Consider the following 20,305-nt stretch of genomic DNA (forward strand, 5'->3'; position numbering starts at 1 on the left):
CTAAGGTAAAAAAGAAATCGGCGAATACGCAAGAACTTGAAAATAATAAAGACCCAGTTTTTCCCTTTAGGATTTTAATTTGATTCTGTTTTTTTTTCGACATGTTGAAAGCACATAGATGAACAGGAAAATATGAATTCGTAGGCGTTTAAATAATCAGATGATAAAAAGAACCGGCTTGAAAAAACGAAGTATAGTCCTTTCGTATTGTTTGATGGTACAATAATAAAAAAATATGCAGGATTCTCTCTCTCTCTCACCGATTAACCTTTAAAAGACGGGTAAGTTTTTTCATAACTTTTTACAATTTTTATTTATTAAATTTATCACTTTATTAAAAAAAAAAAAAAGCGATCCCCGTAAAGCATAAAAATAGGCTTCCTATATCCTCTACAGGTTAATAAATAAATTGTAACTTCCACAAATTGCCGAGAGGATTATATTTGCTATAAATATTTATATCAAAATATTTAATGAACATATATCTAATTAAAAATGAAGTTTTAAAAGAACATTTTTACTTCGATGTTTCTTCTAACCAAAAAGAAAATCTTTCGGTAGATTTCGACGAACGACGAATAACCATTTTGAACGAGGGTTAAGAAAGTGAGAAATGATACAAAAATAAATATGATCGTAACAAATAATACGTTGGTTCAAATGTTTTAATATTTAATAAATCATACATAAGATTCGGGAAATTCGAACGTTACATCCCGCCCAGTTAGTTGTTTGTACACCGAAGCAAAGGTATCGACCTGTCGAAAGATGAGGAAGATTAATACGGATCACGTAATAATAGGTCAGACACAGCGAAGTGCTATGCACAGAGAAAATGGAAAACGTGATAAATGTACCTTGTGTTCGATATTCGTTTGTTCATTTTTGTCCAAATGAACTTTGATTACTTGCGAGCCGTCGAGTTTTACTCGAATTCGTTTGCCTACAATCTCGACGGGATAGACAATATCCTCCAGCAGGGCGTCGTATACCGCAGTCAACGTACGGCTAAAGTGAAAATGAATTGTGTAGAATTACAATCAGAATTCAAAATAAACGTTAAGCAATATTGAATATTGGAATAACTTGGTATTCGCAAAGTAGAAATAAAATACTAATGATGCAATAATTATTGACATAATTAAATTACGCCTGTTCAATCAAGTGTCGAGTATCATTTTCATTTTCTTACCTCCTAGGACGCTTCTGCTTATTCTTCGTGCGCGTCTTTCTCGTCGGCTTCGGTAAGATTTTACGTTCGCCGACGAACATCACATGCTTGCCAGAGAACTTCTTCTCCAACTCGCGTACTAACCTGGTCTGAATCTTTTGGAATGCCTTCAGTTTCGGCATCGGTACATATATGATGATCGACTGTAAGGAAAGCAAGCGGCTCAGCACAGTGTCCTTAGGGAGGATATTAAACAAACAAATACCCAGTTGTAGCAAGGAATCAAAGTCTACCTTTTTATTGTTTGCTTCTAGTTCCTTCGCCTTGGTGATATAAAGTTCCCTCAAATGCGACTTCAGATCGCTGTTCATCTCCAGTTCCAGAAGAGCATTGGAGATGCCCGCCTCGAACTGGTCGGGCTCCGAGCCGCCGCTTTTAATTATCTTCGCGTTAGCCGTGAACATCTGGAAAAAAAAAAAAACAATATTGAGGTTAGGACATTGTTTACGAGTGTCCGCGTGCGCACCATCCGCGCGAGATATTCGTCATTCGTCGGGCAACATCGTATAGCAATATTAACTCCAGCGTGGATTCTGTCAATACTCCGAAGACGCGATCCTCCGACGACGCGAGAACGCCGAGAACGATCGTCGGCGACGTCGAAGCGCGACGTTATGGTGAACGCGAGGATCGCGGGTGCGGACGAAATCCGCCGTAATCACGCCGCGGACGCGCGATCTGGGATGGATATCAATCGTTTCGCCGGCCGCGGACTCTCCGGCGTCGCGCGACGCGTGATTTCATACATCGTCGTATATTGAAAGGCTGCAAAGTCGAACGCAATCAAAATGCCCACCTTGTCCACCTGACCGCGACACGAAAGAGAGGCTAGGAATTAGGAAGGGACAGCGACAGCGGACAGCTAGCCATCTGCTGTCGCCTGGTCAACTACGTCGTTACGCTCGGTAACGATACATGGGCACGGTATTGTGACATTTGTGACATGGGTTCGTATCCGTGCTATGCTACGGTTCGCGTCCGAACTACTCAACTCAGGTGGAGAGGATATATGCTGGTCGCGCGCAAGCCCCTGCTCTGTCCGCGTGTATACGCAGATATATAATATATATTTGTTTCAATTATATAAATAAGCAGAAAGCAGAATGGGCGCCCATGAGTGGCGGCAAGGAGGGACATGTGTCCTCTTAGGATTTTAATTTTTTTTATTTAGAATAATTTTATGATTGACAACCAGATAACTTTTTTTTTTTATTTAGACAAAAGTAAAAACGTGCATGTGAATATTTCTTTAACAAATATTATTTAAAAATACGTTCGTCTGGCAGAGCTTTATATAAATCGAAAAATTTCAGATGCATGGAAACATTGAAAACTGTTTTTTTTTTTTTTTTTTATAAAAATCGAATTCGATCGATAGATGGTATTTTATCTTCTGAGGCTTTATGAGGAAATATACTGTATCTACGATTTTTATTTGTCGAAATTTAGCAAATTTTTAAGAAACTTTTCAAGAAATTTGAAATTTGCCTTTTCATTACAATATATAATTTATTTTTGTCATGTATAATATTTATACCTATTACATTTATCGTTTATTCTTAATTAGAAGAGGTACGTGTAATTGATACCCGTTTAGAATGAATTGTAGATTTTAATCGAAAAGTTCTTGAAGGAAAAGCGATTTTGACTATAGAAAGAAAAACCTTCTATTAATGATATGAGATAGTGAGCAGACATTTTCTTTCATATCAAGCTAAAAGGACTCGTTTTTAATACATAATAATATCGAATAATTAGATTTTAGGTAATTTTGCACTCGTTATACTACGTACGTGTTACAGACATTGATATGGAACCCATTTAAATTATCGTATTAAAATTAATTACGCTTTTTTTTTCATATTGCCACAAACTGCTGGTACTACATATATAACTCTGAGTAAATATAAGATGTTTTTATTATAGAGAAATATATCTACCCAAAGTTATTGATGTAAGAATTGAATACATCCACAATACTTTCAGATGTGAATATGAAACAATAAGTCCGATCTCTCCTGCATTATATTGGCTAACACTTGCGTAATTGGCTAACAACTGCCTATATGTGGTAGACATCCCCCTTTCTATTGTCTGTAACAACAACAACAAGGTATACCGGCTAAACAATTATATTTTTCCACATGAATGTAAAATGTATAAAATATTTTTATTTTTTTTTCAAATAATATGTGCTCTAGAGCATGGATATCTCAAGCACATGCTTCTTGTGCTTTTTTAAAATAAAAATTCAATTATAACAGAGTATATCATTATTAATGTATATCATTATTATCTAATTGATTATTTTAAAGAAAAAAATTTTTCACATTTTTTTTTAATAGAGAAATGTTTCTTTGCAAACCTTCGATCGCGAGCACGTATGTTCGATGTGCCACCACGTGATCGAAGAATCCAGAGCACACGTGCACGAGCATCAAAGAAAAAGAAATTGCAAAATTTAAATTGTTCCGGAAATTGAACTTGGAAACAAAAAATTAATCAACTACTTAGACTGTTTTCTATCGATTTTTATACTATACTTACTGTTTATCAGTAAAACAGATTTTTTTTCCGTATAATGTAAAAAAATCATGAAAGAGAAGAGATGTTGGAACATGCAACTGTTGGTCCGCTTCCTTTACTGTATAACCATGGACCAGTAAAGGTGAAATTTCATGGGCAGTGAAAAGCAGCAGCAGATCGTGCTGCGTGGCTATAAAATAGAGGAGTTCTAGAAACTCGAGAACTTCTCTATTTTGTAGCCACGCAGTACGATCTGCTGCTGCTTAAATTTTCACTGCATGCCTATGAAATTTTACCTTAAGGCTGGTCTACGATATGGGACTCTACTCTCTCCTGGATCATGTTCCAAAACTCACTCTGGGCAACTAAAATCTATAGTTTACGTCACGTACACTATAGCATTTTAGTTAACTAGAGTGAGTTTTGGAACATGACCCTAGAGGCTCTCTAGATCGGACCCCTTTCGACTTATCTATCTGGATTTCAAATACTCTTTGTTCTAATTGTGAAAAATATAGAATGCAGGTTTTGCACGGCTTTTTCTCGGCGAATTTCGAACAATTTCGATTCAAGTTCGAAAGAAGGCAAGTGCCATTGAAAATAAAGAAAGAAAATATTTAAATTGATATCGCGCAATTTTGTGAAGTTTCTAAATGCACGGTGTGGTGAACGAAGCGAGAATTTTTTACAATATAATATATATAAACGTTTTAAATAATGTAAACATTTATCAATTACTTTTAACGTTTTAATGTAAGCATTTATAAATTACAGATAATTGTTCGGCCGATTGGATCTTTTTCAATAATTTCTATTGCATAATTATACATAACTGAATGTATAATGGATAATAACAGCACGATGGATGCAACGAACAGCCTACACGATCTTTCAAATAAAGGTATAATCTGTGACAATAGAAAAATTTGAGTGCTGTAATATTTACTTAATCAGCGTTTTCTCATTGAAGCACTAGTGGAAAGAAATATCATGCCGCAAGGTATATCGTTAATTGATCCAGCAGCTGTGGCAAAAGCAAGCCAGCAGGATTTAAAGGCACTGGTTGCGGAAATTGAAAAGGCAATACAAGCGTAACGTTTATAAAAAATTAAACTAAAATATATGATTTTATTATATATTTACAAATTTTTATATCGTTTTTGTACAGGCAGATAACTGTATAAAAGCCAATGCGCGTAACAAGTTGCAAGTGATTGCAGAACAGATCAGATTTCTGCAAAAGCAGGCCGAGGGTATTTTGTTGGAGGCGCAACGTAATGCCAAGCTTCATCATGCGGCCTGCAACTTTGTGAAACAGCCTGGTCACATTTATCACTTGTATCAACGGGAATCGGGGCAGCTTTATTTTTCCATGCTTAGCCCGGAGGTAAATAACTTTCGATACCTTCGAAGCATTAATTATTTTTTTATAAAATTTTGCCCAATAATTTTGTTGTATCTGTTCAATTCAGGAATGGGGCAGTTCGGCTCCGTCGCAGAATTACAAGGGTTCCTTTAGACTAGAACAGGACCGCTCGTGGACCCCGCTGTTTCAGTTGCAGGCAAAGAATGACGAATTGAACTTGATTGAAAACTTCTTACCTTCCGATACGACTACGAACACCTTTTTACAATCGGTCATGTTAAATAGCAGCTCGTAACACAATTAGTGAATTTATTATATTACAATGAAGTTGTAAAAAGTGTGATCTAGAAACGCAGCATTTTGTCGGGACAAATTTGTCGAGGTTACCGAGCTAACTAGGTACTTCAGTCTAATAAATTAAGCATCCTCGTCATGTGACTGAACAAGCAAATTTATTTTGTGATATAATATCGAGCTATTTATAATCCTTGTAAATGTACATATAAATATATTTCTATATTGGTATATAGAATAGATGGATATATAGATATCTGTTTTATATTATAAATTATATACATAATTTTTTTTGAAGTTATGTATACAATTATATACATTTCATCGTTTAAAACGATATCTATTTTGTACAAGAGTACAAATCGTACGCTAATAACTTTAACTCCGATGTAAGTTCAATAATTAGTTGTGCAATTAATTAACAAATGTCTTTCTCTATATGCAGTAATACGCATATGTAGCTATGGCTGGTTGTTTTTCTTTAACTCGTAATGATCTTTAGATGGCTGTCAAAAGATCAACCAAAACCCCGGAATTATAATATATTATCTATCTTATGTGTGTGAGATATAATATAACGTTACGTTTCTATAGGCAGTAAATAGGTTTGTGTTGTGGTTGACTTTTACTCTTTCTAAAGTATTTGGAATACGACTTCGATGAGCAAAATGAGCACATCTCATTGCAACCCACGACTAAAAACCATTCCATGAGCACAACTGAACACCTGTATGGGATTTTTTTTTCCTATACTCTGTAGAATACTTTTCCCGAAAAACTTCCGCGAGATACTTAACATACTTAAAATATTACTATAAATTTTCAAATAATAAAATACCATTTTACTGAAAACGACATTAACGTACGAAGCATAAGGATCAACGAACACTTAGTATATTTTCTTGCCCTTTATGTAAAATTAAACCTCTAAAAATGAACAAATCTACATCAAAATAACGCCGATCATTGACGGGAACTGCGACGACTGGTTTTTGATTTTGATGTTGAATCTGTATGTCAAGTAGTGTTTACTTTGTGTGCTGAAACATATAAATGATACATTAGCAAATCGTGACACATTAAATACAAATTTGTTTATAACAGCCAAGTATAAATTCTTACACGAGACTGGTATCCTAAGAGGTGCATCGTCCTGTATAATACATTCATGCGTTTGAGTATGGAAGAGATACTGTACCAAAAGCTGCTTGTCATCTCCCACACATGGATCATAAAATCCAGGTAATTGACTCTGCAACAGTATAAAATTCCATGTAATTTGCAAATAATAATTCAGTTTTCATATTTTGATCTTCACTCCATATGCATATACCTCGACTTATAAGAAATTTATTTCGAAGTTAAAAAGTTGCGAGTGAAAGAGTACGACGTGATTGTGATTTATTTCGGGAATAATGAAAACTAATACATACTGAATCTCAATTGTATAAAATTAGAAATAAGATCGCAAAAGATAAGATACTGACAAAAAAAAATAATATTTAAAAGAAATAATATTTAAGTGAAACACAAATTTTTGACATGATGAATATAAGATTATGATTATGATTATTATATTATTATTTTTGACATTTTGATTATAAGAGCGCACCTTAGATGCCTTGTGAAGAATCAGTTTGGAATCCTTGACTAAACATTGCAAAGGAATCGTTACATCTATCATTTCATCTCTGTGTCCGCTCTCCTCCGTGGCAGCTCGATCCTGTTGAGGATAAACGAATCGACCGTACAATGCTTTGGTAATAATAAGTCCTTTCTTGGATTCCTCCTCGGCTCTTATCCTGCTGACGGTTTCCTTCATCAGTTCGGTGGCCGCTTTGGCCTCCCTTTGCTTCTCCATCATTCTGGACTTGTTTAACTCTCTCTGTTTCTCCTTCTCGCGCTCCGTTCGCTCTTTCACGACGGGATCGATTATGAGTTTCTTAATGACCGTCCAAGTGATTATAGGTGCCACAGTGGCATAAAAGACCGGAGCTGGAAGAATCTCGTCGCATAAATGAATAGGGAACGTATACGCCTGTGAGGCGCGACTCAATCTAAGTTTCAACGTAACGCCAGTTGGGACGCCGATGCGTACAGCCGCCGAGACCGAACTATGCTTCGATACTTTCTTTTCTGCGCCGTATTCGAGAAATGCACCAAATGTTCCGGCTCTGTAAATTATATAGAACAGATTATGCACGGTAAATTATTGCCGTTGAGCGGATGAATAATGTTAACGGTACTAACTTGACGCTACCACGAAGCTTGAGTTGCTTCTCTTCCATCTTATAGGTATAGTTAAGACTGACGAAAGAATGTATAAGTCCGAAATGTACAGAAAACGCCGTGTACGATCGAGACGTGTCTCTCACGATCATGGTGCTCATGGCATCTTGTATGCCAGCTCTGTACGTGAGGTATCCTACCGTATGTTTATCCAATTGCATTGCTAGAGCTGCGCATAAAACAAACTTGGTTTCAAGATATCTTTCTATGCGCGAAACAAGTGGACGAATAATATAGAAGACTAAGAATTACATGGTTACAATTATATTATGAAAACCGCAAGTAAACGTACTCCCAACGTAGCCAGCTTTCACGCCATGCGACGTAAATTGCAGGATTGTCGCCCCGTCGCAAAACAATCGTTTTGTCAACGTGCGAAATGCTTTGAGGGAGAACGTTGGACCATTGCCGGCCCCGACCTCAACTTCGACCCAACCCTTCGAAGATATCAGCCGCTTCGCCGAGACATTAATGGACCCGGAACCGGTGCCGTTTTGGGTCCCGAGTTGACCGGACATAGTCACGGTGTCTCTCAGGGTGAGGGGCGCTTCGATAGACTGTGCGAACGACATACCGCTGACTTCGATGCATGAAAACAGCCCGCTACTGAAAACAGATCCATAACTTTCTAATCGAGAATTATAATTATTGATTATAATCAATTTAATAAAAAAAAATACGTAATTAATATTAAATAATTTAATATATTACTTAATAATTAAATTTTATTATTAAGCTATCTCTTTGCTGTGTCTTATCGTAATAATTTAAATTGCTCAATCTTACCCATCGTTGTAATCTTCATCGTATTTACCGAAAAGATCGGTGGCGTTGATGTTCACCGTTACAGTGCCTTTGGGATTGGTGTGTTGCTGCAGTCGTCTCTCCTCTCTCTCCCTCGCCAGCCTCTCGTATTCCTCGCGAATCTCCTGAGGCGTTTTTGTACGCTGCACAATTTCCCATCCTTCCGTCTCTAATCCACGGATTCCCAGCGAGTCGTAAATCGCCCTCTGATGTGGATCGTTCAACACTGCAATGCCAATTATTACTTTCAAGATTCATAATCGTACAAGTAAAATTTATGTTGCCGGTAAATTAAGCGGAGTCGATCAAACATTTTATTTTATAATTCGTAATGGCAATAATAATAAAGAGATTGATGAGAATAAATCGCTAGATATCAGCTGCAGTGACGGAACAATAATTCTAAAACGTCAATACTTTCTGGACGCAAAGGTATACACACGTGCCAGCGATATAATACCTTCGTAAGCTTTCTTCGTGCGATTGAAAAGAATCTCCGCTTCCTTTTTAAGCGTCGGATCCGTGTGTTTGTCCGGATGGTAGAGTCTACTGAGTCTGCGGTACGCATTGCTGATATCCTCGGGACTGGCCTGGAACGTCAGTGGGAATCATTACAGCGAAGGACGCGCAATTGCATCATTCAGCAAAGGTAGATCTTTTATGAGAGAAAAGATCAACGGAAACGGATTTAAAACGACATCCATTCGTGTGTAACACGAGAGCCGAACAGATCTGCGTTCTACAACGGAAGATTCTGTTGCGGGATAAATATAATACGCTAGAATCAAGCGAACGAGGATGTTGACTTAGGCAGCATCGACGTCGCGTTTCCCAGTTTATCTCGTCCGCGACTCCGGGACTCCGTTACGTCAGCGTGCAAAAGGCGACGGTGTCACGTGGAGAGAGAGAGAGAGAGGTACGAGACCCGATCGACCACCCTCCGGGGAAACCGGGCGAAATCGCGGAACGGGTCGCCGGGGAGCATTCTCACGTTTCTCGCGATGTTCAAGAACGTGTAGTAGTCGTCCTCGATCGTGGTCTCCTGGTCACTCTCGTCGTCCATTTTAAAAACCGCGAATTTCGCTGCCGCGCCGTCGGGTCTCCGGTGATCTCGGGTCTCGGGCCGCCCGTTTCCTCGCAGCTTTTTATAGGTTACGGCACGGCACGGCACGGCAGAAGGGACAACAGCGGGCCGGTAGGACGGGCGATTCCCCCGGACGCCGCTAGATGGTACTAAGCGCTCGAAAAAGCGGAGCGGTCTGGGAGACTGGGAGAGAGATCTCGACTGGATTGAGAGGTTAAATTGTCGAGCGAGAAAATTGGGAAGATGTAATTGCCCGTTGACAGAACGCTCGTTATTGAATCACTCGCAAAGTGTCATTGTCGAGCTAAATGCGGAACGTGGTGAGTGAACGTCGCTAGCGAAATTTGCGACGAATCTCGCCATAATATCACGTTACATGACGTTTGAGTAACGTGTAGTTTGAGAGCCTTTTCTGTGAGCGTTTATTGAGCCTTATAAGGTGTCACATAAATCGCGACAGAATTAGAAAAAACGTAGAAGCTATCTGTTGAATAGATATAGATGTACTCTTACAACTTACAATTTGACACACACCAACATAGTAGATGTACACTTGCAATATATATTTAATATAATGTGTTTAATATATATATATAAAACTTTTGCGTGGACATTAAACATATATTTAATATCATGAACATATATCTGTAAATTATATTTATATTATCTCTGAATATTGTATATTTTTTTTTATTAATATGTAAATGTGAATCTGTTTCCACGTGGAAGATCGCTTATTGAGCACCACAGCCGCACGATGCCTGGGAAAATAAAGGTGAAGATACTGGCGGGCCGCAACCTGCCGGTGATGGACCGCTCCGGCGACACGACAGATGCTTACGTGGAATTAAAGTTCGGCAATATAACTTACAAGACGGACGTATGCCGAAAGTCCCTGAATCCGCAATGGAACTCGGAATGGTATAGATTTGAAGTTGACGACGCGGAGCTGCAGGACGAGCCGTTGCAAATCAGATTGATGGACCACGACACGTACTCCGCCAACGATGCGATAGGCAAAGTATACGTAAATTTGAATCCACTGTTGTTGCCTGGTATGCTGCCTCCGGTGAAAAACATTTGGACCCTGGAGGCAACTATGAATACCAGTGCTGGTTCGCAAGGTGATACACGTATAACACGAAGGATATTTATTATACATTTTGCATATTTTTCAAATGTATTCTCTTTGCCTTGCGCAATTGCCCTGTAGGCTCAGTTATGACCGGATGGATACCTGTATTTGATACAATGCACGGCATACGTGGCGAAGTTAATATTATCATTAAGGTGGAGCTGTTCTCCGATTTTAACAAGTTCAGACAGTCGTCCTGTGGAGTACAATTTTTTTACTGTAAGCATATTTGATTCTTGCGGATGTACAAGTTCCAAGAGAAAAATTAATACCATTACGTGAAATATACATATTTTGTGTAACACTTGTAATTATGGCCAATTTTATAATCTATTTTTGCTTATATGAGGATTACTAAATTTTAAAATTTAACGTTTATGTCAAGCTGAGTAAAAGAAGTGTTTTGAGATCTGTAATAAGTAACCCATATACATTTTAGCACCTAATATACCGTATGGATATCATGCGCAAATGATACATGGATTTGTCGAAGAACTTGTAGTCAGTGATGATCCAGAATACAAGTGGATCGATAAAATAAGAACACCTAGAGCATCGAACGAGGCACGGCAGACTCTGTTTTTCAAATTGAGCGGAGAAGTCCAAAGAAAGATTGGATTAAAAGCGCTGGATCTTGGCGGAAATGCAGTGATTGGGTAAATTTTGTTCTTTAGTATGAAATTTTCAATTATTTTTACTATTTCGCGACATTGCTCAAATAGAACTTAAATTAGGAATTGGATTAAGACGTTTCGGTATCTAAATATGTGCTCGTTATTTCATTTCTTAATTCTTAATATATTTGGCATCAGGTATCTGCAAAACTTCGATCTGGAAGGCGAATCCGGTATAGTTGCCAGGGGTATAGGCACAGCAGTGACGCTCGTAAAATTGCACGATGTTCTCGGCTTTCCTTGCGACAGCGTCAATATCGAAGAGTAAGTATTTCCGTTACATATCCAATTATGGATTATCGAGCAGTCCAAATGTAATTGCACATTTGATCATAAATGACTGAACGGTAAATTATCGCGCAATTGCGTCTGGCATCGTACGAGCCAATTAAATAGGTGTTACCGTCAACTCACATGATCTACGATAAAGTTGGCGCCCGCGAATGAGCTATTTCGAGAATTTCGTACAAGGAAATATAGCCATTCCTATTTTACGGCTGAGGCACTCTCCTGTAGCTGAAAATAATTGTGATAGATAGATAGATATTAACAGCCCGATTTTATTGGACGAATTAATCCAATCTGCGGAGAGCAATTAGATGACGATTATCGATTATCTTTTATTTCGGTTCTTGTCATTTCGGTATCGTAGAATCATAGATAGATCGAGTCAAATTGCTTATCATCGTCAATAAAACGTTGACATCTGAATTGACACTCAATTAAGATATTTTACTTTATTTCATATCTATCGATTTGATTTAATCTTCTTCTATGTAATAGAAGCCTATGTTTTCTTAAAACGCTCGGTTTTATGTTCCCCTTTTGAACCTCTATTACACTGTCCACTTCTTAGCAAATATTTTCTAAAATTCAAATGATCTTTCCTGATTGCTTAAGTTAGATTGTCCGTTTCATAGTTGTTTTTAATTATATCGCACTTTTGTAGAAAGTTATAATGAAGATTAATGGATACTTTTCTTCTTCTTCCCTACCCCCATACGTTTGCATAGGATCGCATTCGCGCTTTCCTCACGCACGATAGCGCGAACGGAACGTTATACCGACGACAGCGCGCCGTTCATCCCCATTTCTATTCCCGCTTCGTACCCCATTCGTAAGAACTTCTCGTTTTACACGCGGTCTTCGTCATCTTTAACGCGCCTGGGACGCGCTACAAAGGTGTCCGCGGCTCCTGGGCATGCCGGAGCGCGAAGGAAACGTGCCAAGCGCATTCCGTTTTTACGATCCAACACGTTGAGCATGCTGAATTTAAGGGTAACCGCATCCAGCAGCTCGGATCTCGCTCCGTCTCCAGAAATTAGCCGAAGTTTAATCGACGAAACGGTGAGATCTATACGTACCATGCTAACGCCGGAGGACGCGAAGGAGGAATCGTCGAGAGGTCTCTCCAAACAAATCAAACACCTGCGCGGTAAATTTCACTCGGTCGGCGAGGAGAGTCACTTTGCAAAGGAGTCCGATCGCGATTCTGATACTGATTCGGTCGCCATGAATCTTAAGAAGGAAAAGAATCTCAAAGAAACCAAGACCACCGGTACGATGATGGCCGCGTTACTGATCGGGTCTATACAAAATATGCCTCTGGAGAAGACTGGGAATACTGATTCTATTTCGAATTTTCTCAACGACGGACAACCCAGCGAGGAAGTAAAGAGAGAAACTCTTCATGAAAATGCAGACAGCAACGTCCAGGGCGAAGAGCAGAAACGAGACGGTGCATCCTCGATCGACGAAACGGAGATCTCCTCCTTCGATGACGATAACTCCACGGGCGACGAATCGTCGGAGGACACCACCAGTTACAATATCTTGGACGACTCGGGATACTCGATCGACAGAGACTCCGACAAAGCGGAGGACTCGTCGAGCTTCCAGGAGAGGATTCCCATCACGCACTCCAGCGCGGAGAGCTGCACGGATTCCACGTTGCAGATGGAATCGGACGTACCGACGAATCGTTCGCCATCGAACTCGAATTTAGCGAGCATGGAAGACATCGGGCCACAAAATAATGCAATTCCCATAATCACCGTGGACACTCGAGAGAGCACGGACTCGGACACAACGATCGACACGTCCGAATTGTCGATTAGCGAAGTGCATCCCGCTGAAAGATCGGGAGATCGCACGAACGCGGACAAGGAGAGAAACGATTCATCGACCGATTTACCGCATGTGACAACACAGCTCAGCCTGTCGAACGAAGAAGCTCGCGCGGTGGCGACCATCGAAAGACGGAGACATATGCGCGACCTGATCAAACTGATCGACACGAAGATGATGGTGTCTACGCGCGCGACGCGTCGCAGCAAGAGAATCGTATCGTTGAGGAGGAAGCGCTCCCAGAGGAAGACCTCCCACAAGGGCCCGAGAAAGTCGGGGAATTTGTTTGACAAGTTTCCTTCCTGCGGCACGTCCACGAGGAGACGCGCGTCGCACAAGCGTCGCGAGAAAGACGATTTTCTTCGCGTTCCTCGCGTCCGCTCGATTCCCGAGCGCCTTTCCTCGGGTCAGCATCCGATCCTTCATGCCACCTCTCGATCCTGCGACTCCTCTCTCGTCAGTTTAACCGATCGCACGCGCGTATCCCCGTCTCCGAAGAGCGATCGCGGCAAACCCGACGCGGTATCCGTCAGTAGCGTCTGTAATCTAGGGGAAACATCATGTCATATTGATTGCGCTATGCCTACTAACAATGCTAATATGACTTACAACTCGCGTGTGTCCCGTCCTTCTCCCGATCTTAGGCAGCAAGACGAGGCGTCGACCAGTCCATCCTGTCCGCTTCCGACCGTTCCCACGGTGGCCGCGAAAATGTCCCAGTCGCCGGCGACCAGAACGCTCGCCAACGTGCCGCCTCACCGAAGGTCGAGCGATTCCGATCTGAGCGTTACTCCTAAAGGTGAGTTATTCCACCGTACAAAGAATGACCATACAAAGACAAATTCACGCGGAAATTACCCTACGATTATTGTAGTCCGCACATAAAATTATATCGTCATCTCGTTTGTTTTGTTCTTCCCAGAACAGTCGAATCATATAAAATTACATACATATTGCTGATCTTTAGGATTTAGTTGTAACGAATTAATGAAAAAGGAAGAAGAAAGGGTAAGAAGATTACATTGTGTCTCAGGTAACTCTCTTGGCAGTGACAGATCGATAGCAGGACCTCTAAGGACACCGACCGCGGTGGTCAGACCTATGAATCAAGACACGTTGGAGATGTTAGAGTACCCATTCATCACTATGCAACATTATCCACCGGGCTTTATATTACATATAGGTAATTAATTTAGTTTACTATTTTTGTCTTCAAGATCGTACCTTCAACGTGAGGCATATCCAGTCCTTTTTAAAGACAAATAAATCCAGTCGATTTACTTAAAACAAAATGCAAAAGCTCATGTAAGTAAGTCAAACGCAACAACAAACTGATTTATGTGCACGATGGGGACAGGTGGTTTGGTGAGCTCGAAGTCGGTGAAATTACTCGAGAGGATAAGTAACTTGGAGGAGCCGGAGGGCCGTGATTCGTGGTGGACCGAAATTAGAATGGAAGTTAGATCTCACGCGAGAGCGTTAGGTTGCAACGTTGTTATAGGCTATAAGGAAGAAACTAGTATATGGTAAGAGCTTTATATTTGCTATGCAGCATTTATTGTGTCGGTGTTACCACAAGGCATTAGCTTTTTAAAATTTAATACCCTTGCAATAAGTTTTTAATTTCTCTTGTTATCCTATCGTATCAATGTATCAACAATGCGCATGCAATTATTTTTCCACAGTGACGATGTGTGCGTGCTGAGTGCTTCCGGTACCGCGGCAGTCATAAATTTTCATAATTCCGGTCAAGATCCGGACAATGTCGTTCTGAATAAACTTCAGCAAAGCGTGCCCGCGGATTCGGAAAAGGGCCAGCAAAAATCCGTAGCGATGAAGGCGGAGAGGATCGACAGCGACACGTCATCTATTGCCACTCACTCGGAACGACAAAATGGGAAGATGTGCAAGCATTCTTCCGAGAGTAACGATCACGAGGGCTCCTGCGGCCAGTCGTCTCAGTTGCGATGTAACCTGTGCCATCTCCCTTATAGCGAGGGTAGCGTGCCATTTAGAGTCAACGTGTCAAAGTGTGCCATGTGCAAGCGTGCCAAAGTCCCAGATGTGATGTTCACTACTATAGAAGTGCCCGCGAATATACCGACGACCGGAAGAGGTTGCTTCATTCAAGCGACCGTGTGCAAGAGCAAGAAAGACTTGCGGGGCGAGTTGAACGCGAAAGAGATATCCGATTGCTTGCCGTTCTTGGAATATGAACTGCACAGTTTATTGCTGAATAAGCTCAAGATCAAAGGCATGAACGCGGTCTTCGGCCTCAGGTTGCAGGTTTCGGTGGGAGAACGATTCATCATCGGCATGGCAGTGGGCACCGCGGTTTATTTAACAGCTCTACCGCCGCCTACCATCCCGCAAATAGCGTCAGGCAATTCATGGCACGAGGGGCAATTGGGGGAAATGCAAAAGTCTATCGTAGAAACGGTGAAGAGGAATAGAGAGTTTTACCGTCTGAAACCTATCGGAGTCAACGTATGTTAACGGGACTTAGCGCCGTATTCATTTCAGAGAATATCGTTCTAGGGTTTGATCGTTAATTATCGTGACGCGATTGTAGGAAGTCGAAAATGGACGCATTCCGAGTACTTCCGATACAGACGAGTCAGACGAGGATCTGCCGGAACTCGATCTTGGATTGGGTACTCGCGACGCGTGTGTCTTGGAAGTGGACGACATCGAGGATATGGATCGGATAGCATCGTTAATGGACAACAGACCACCCGACGATTTCCACGTTGTTAATACGCAGACGATACCTGGCCTCGAGGATTTAGAAATCGTTAGAAATTTACAAATGTTCACGCAAATCTCAAGGGCTAAAATTCCTATGGGACAATCCGCGTCGATGCCATCAAAATATTTTGCCAGATTACTTCAGGTACGATTTTTCATCTCTAAAATGTTTCGTAGGAAACGTCTTTACTTTGCAGCACGCTTATTCACGCATCGTTTACTTGTGATTAAAAATATACTTTGCGAAAAGAAAATACTTCTATTTTATTAAAGTATTTTTCGCTTTATTTTAGTCCTTGTATTTCAAATTAAGAAGGATGGTTCCCTGCGCGTTGTGCGATATGCAGTTTAAAGTAGCATTACCCGAACAAGACGAGATACAACTAACTGTCGTTGGTATGGCACTTGGTTTAGGAGAACCTTTGAACACGAATAAATATAAAAGGAAAATCGTGTGTCGTTCCTTGAGCAAGGATCAAGTAAGAAAATCAGGTACTTTTTGCAATTCTGTTTACAAGTTTCATTTACATTTTTATCGAAAATTATATGTATATGTGTATTATCGGATTTTATACTACAATTTACGATTATACATATGTAGTTACTACATTTTTGTTAGCTGAACGTCTAGTGCCATCCATATCTTTTAAAACAAAGGCATTAATTCTTTTATTTCCTCTATCAGATGATAGTGATATGATATTCAGCCTAGACGAGGATCATCTCGAGAACAATGTTACATCCGACAATGCAACACGCACTTGTATAGGAAATCCCGCCACTTTAAGTGGTACCCCTATACAAAAGCAGCGACCACGCTCACCTTTGCGTTTAAAATCATTCGCTACTCATAGACGTAAACATGTAAGAATCTTTTCTCAGAAGAAAAAAAAATATATATATAATATATAATTTAATATTTGCACTTGTTATCGTTTCCTGATATTTTCAAGTTTTCAACACGTATATTTTTAAATTTTATAATGCTAAGCGTTAAAAAAAGCAAGAATTTTTCTTTATATTTTAATTTATTACAGGTGCCTTTGAAAGGAAGATACGGGGTAGATATAACGCCTTTATCTTATCTACCAGGTGGAAGGATAGAGAGATATCAAGGCAACCTAAATTTCTTTTTCATTCGCGAAAGTACATCGATACGGGAGGTAAGTGAGTTCATAATGACGATTATTCTCAACGGACTGTTAGAAATTCAACTATTAAAATCCTGATGATGATGATGTGTTATGTTACAGAATGGTGGATTGAGTGGTTTCACCCACAGTTTCGTAATGGAAGTTTTGGCAATTGTTCGCGCGCACATTACGGCATTAGGCGGTAACGCTATGGTAGCGTTCTTTATGACGCAGTGTGTGCTTCTTCACAGCCCTCACAAAAATCAAGTTAGTAAAAAACATTATTTTACCTGTATACACATTCCCACGCTTGTTGCATATTTCATAAAAAAAAAATATATGTTTCCAGGGTCAATGTCTCATTAATGTGGGTGGCGATGTCGTAACAGTATCTTATTATGCGGATGAGAAGCACAGTGCTGTTTCAAATTGCTGACCCCAACCTCCACATTCGGCACCGCCATGAACGACTATTTAATAATGGCAATTAATGCTGTTAAAAAATGTATATATATGTATATATATTTACCAGTATCAGTGCCGTTATAGATTAGGATCGTGTATAGCGGTTCTATGAGACTTTCATTGCATTGTGCAATACCTACTCAAGTATCTCTTTGTAGCAATCGATATTGTTATTTATTAATTTATTTTACAAAGATAAAGATTCGATACTTAATTTAAAATATTATTTTCTTTATGAATTAATACACTAGAACGTAATAAAGCGTGACAAAGGTATATCAGTCTGTTGTTATAGATTTAAAATATCTTGTATATTTTTAATATCTACTGTGTGACTCTAAATATTTAAATGGTTTGATATTTATGAACTGCAGTGACCAAACACAATTTTATATATATATATATATATATATATATATATATATATATATATTATATATATCTTATAGAAGGGGATAACTTGCTCTATGAAACACCCCTACTATGCGTATAGTGACGTTACCACCAATTCTCCGTTGTATAATAATTTCAATTTTTTATAAAAATTTAATAAATACTCAATTATACTCCGTTATTGATAGTACAATCGGAATGACGATGGTTCTACACATAAAAAAGTTAAACTAATTTTAACTATGTAGAATCAACGGAAATATATAAATTTATTTTTCTCTGCCGATTGCGCTACAAATGACGGACTACTTAAATAAGATATCAATACATAAATAAAATATTAATCTGTAGAATGTACATTTCTCTTTCGAAAGCTTCTCTAAAAAACACACACATTAAAGAAAATATATAATTAAATTTAATTATTTAAAGGATGAGAGAGAGAGAGAGAGAGAGAGAGAGAGAGAGAGAGAGAGAGAGATGTGTGTATAGAATAATAGAATTATGTCAAAGGCTGCAGGATATTAAACGAAGCAATTTATCTTTTTCGAAAATTAATATTATTTCCGAAATGAGTTTTTTTTGTAACTAGGTGCCTTTAAAACTGTAAGAATATGTAGGATATGACACAGGATATAGCTAATAGACTTAGCGTAATTGCGGTTCTCGTTTGGATTTTTCGAAGTTTATGAAATTAATAAAAAGGCAAGATTGTTGTTTTAAAGAATTAAATATATGAAACATCCTTAGATCACCTATGCCTTTGTTTGTGTTGATACTTGAAAAAAGTATTAATAGGAAAGGTGAACGGTTTATAAGAAATTATTTAAAGACGAATATTATTAAGTTTGATAGCAAACAGAGTGACCCCAATGATAAAAGGATAACGCTTGTTCGGCGTTTTCAATTTTTTCAATTATTGGTCACACTTAATCCTGTAAGAACGTATATTGCTAATACACATTTTTTGCAGTGTAATTTACGGAAAAATGATGATTAGAGAATGATAATTATGAAGAAATTGCTTGAACGTGTATTCAAGATTAAGTCATACAGAATGAATGTTATTTATTATGCAATTGTACTTGAATAAAAAGCATGCATTCGTCGAATAACATATAACCAATCATGTCGAATTATGATAAAATGTTATATATTTTACAATTTAAGTATCAAGATAAAGATTTCTATACGCCTAACATTGTCTAAACGCGTAATTTATAAATTGTGTCTTATGTTTATGTGTCTTATTCACCTGATCGACGATAAAGAAAAATCTACGACTTAACTCAACTGCGTGAAGCGAAATGTCCATTCGAATGATGAAACTCTAGGTCTCTAGTCAAAATATCATATTTGTTTCTTTGTTATCAATATTAAATTATGTTTAAAAAATATTTGACGTTTTTTTTGCGTTATTTATTTCGAACTGTAAAAACTCATTTACCCAAATGTGTGGCAAACGGTCATTTAATTTCATAACTTTCATTATTTATCAATCATTTATTTTATAAATTTTAGAAACTTACGCCAGAACGTTCAGTAAAACAATGAGTATTTTTCGTTAAAATTGACGGTTTCCAATATTTACGGCGAATGCGATCGCACGAGTTTGCATATCTTTCGTTTCCATTGTTATAAACATTTGTCCTGAAATAATATCATTCTATTCGATATATTTTTGTTGCAAAACATTATAATAACGTTTGAAGATATTACAACAAAATGGAGACGCGAATGAAAATATGATAATCCGAGTCACGGTAATCGTTCTCGATGAGTAAACCTCTGGTCAAGACAAGTGGAGAATATTGTCACATTGCCACGAATGATCCTATTAACTCCATTTCGCCACACTAACATGATGAGAATTTTATTTCGATTTAAAGAACATTCTTTCGATAAAATATTGTCGAATAATTTTCGTCTCAATCTCCTCGTGTTGCGTTATTCTTTGATATTGGAAAAATAGTCGTCGGTTATTTCAAAAATTAATATTCGAACTTTAATCATTTTTTAATCGCAAATATAAAATT

At 38.7% G+C, this 20,305-nt stretch overlaps 4 protein-coding genes across 10 annotated transcripts in view; 2 read left to right on the plus strand and 2 right to left on the minus strand.

Moving 5' to 3' along the window:
* The window catches only part of LOC143908105 (uncharacterized protein C1orf50 homolog), a 36,799-nt gene extending 31,225 nt beyond the window's left edge, over positions 1-5,574 (plus strand). Inside the window, exons 1-5 of one of the 3 annotated variants that reach the window (XM_077425434.1) lie at positions 3,199-3,344; positions 4,532-4,658; positions 4,728-4,837; positions 4,926-5,144; positions 5,230-5,574. In XM_077425434.1, coding sequence (XP_077281560.1) covers positions 4,601-4,658; positions 4,728-4,837; positions 4,926-5,144; positions 5,230-5,418 — 576 coding nt within the window. In that variant the 5' untranslated portion in view covers positions 3,199-3,344; positions 4,532-4,600 and the 3' untranslated portion in view covers positions 5,419-5,574. Of the gene's footprint in view, positions 1-3,198; positions 3,345-4,194; positions 4,342-4,531; positions 4,659-4,727; positions 4,838-4,925; positions 5,145-5,229 lie in introns of those variants that run through there. The other 2 variants (XM_077425424.1, XM_077425444.1) reach the window with 2 other exon arrangements.
* LOC143908092 (small ribosomal subunit protein eS7-like) lies at positions 648-2,163 on the minus strand. Of its 2 annotated transcripts, none has more exons than XM_077425403.1 (5): positions 2,028-2,163; positions 1,465-1,635; positions 1,193-1,374; positions 858-1,008; positions 648-758 (listed from the first exon to the last, which is right to left on the minus strand). In XM_077425403.1, exons 2-5 carry the CDS (start codon positions 1,633-1,635, stop codon positions 681-683), a joined length of 582 nt encoding a protein of 193 aa, XP_077281529.1. In that variant the 5' UTR covers positions 2,028-2,163; the 3' UTR covers positions 648-680. The 2 variants fall into 2 exon arrangements, with proteins under 2 accessions (XP_077281529.1, XP_077281538.1); XM_077425412.1 differs by lacking the exon at positions 2,028-2,163 and adding an exon at positions 1,698-1,715.
* On the minus strand, positions 5,559-9,696 carry LOC143907818 (dnaJ homolog subfamily C member 11). Of its 2 annotated transcripts, none has more exons than XM_077424834.1 (8): positions 9,502-9,696; positions 8,971-9,100; positions 8,493-8,736; positions 7,999-8,309; positions 7,668-7,875; positions 7,030-7,591; positions 6,540-6,669; positions 5,559-6,457 (listed from the first exon to the last, which is right to left on the minus strand). In XM_077424834.1, exons 1-8 carry the CDS (start codon positions 9,571-9,573, stop codon positions 6,435-6,437), a joined length of 1,680 nt encoding a protein of 559 aa, XP_077280960.1. In that variant the 5' UTR covers positions 9,574-9,696; the 3' UTR covers positions 5,559-6,434. The 2 variants fall into 2 exon arrangements, with proteins under 2 accessions (XP_077280960.1, XP_077280953.1); XM_077424827.1 differs by having other exon boundaries at positions 7,999-8,312; positions 9,502-9,694.
* Positions 9,697-9,757: 61 nt separating this feature from the next.
* On the plus strand, positions 9,758-19,666 carry LOC143907593 (C2 domain-containing protein 5). 3 transcript variants are annotated; one of them, XM_077424453.1, is made up of 15 exons: positions 9,760-9,914; positions 10,324-10,718; positions 10,808-10,948; positions 11,169-11,385; positions 11,542-11,667; positions 12,417-14,329; positions 14,564-14,713; positions 14,888-15,056; positions 15,216-16,017; positions 16,103-16,423; positions 16,572-16,770; positions 16,964-17,142; positions 17,316-17,441; positions 17,532-17,678; positions 17,761-19,666. In XM_077424453.1, the coding sequence occupies exons 2-15, from the start codon at positions 10,352-10,354 to the stop codon at positions 17,845-17,847; spliced, it is 4,944 nt and encodes a 1,647-aa protein (XP_077280579.1). In that variant the 5' UTR covers positions 9,760-9,914; positions 10,324-10,351; the 3' UTR covers positions 17,848-19,666. The 3 variants fall into 3 exon arrangements, with proteins under 3 accessions (XP_077280589.1, XP_077280579.1, XP_077280598.1); XM_077424472.1 differs by having other exon boundaries at positions 9,764-9,914; positions 14,175-14,329; XM_077424463.1 differs by lacking the exons at positions 17,316-17,441; positions 17,532-17,678; positions 17,761-19,666 and having other exon boundaries at positions 9,758-9,914; positions 16,572-16,757; positions 16,964-17,129.
* Positions 19,667-20,305: the final 639 nt, after the last annotated feature.

The sequence above is a fragment of the Temnothorax americanus genome, unplaced genomic scaffold (genome assembly GCF_048541705.1).
Source record: "Temnothorax americanus isolate GAGA-0224 unplaced genomic scaffold, ASM4854170v1 Scaffold11, whole genome shotgun sequence".
NCBI lineage: Eukaryota > Metazoa > Arthropoda > Insecta > Hymenoptera > Formicidae > Temnothorax > Temnothorax americanus.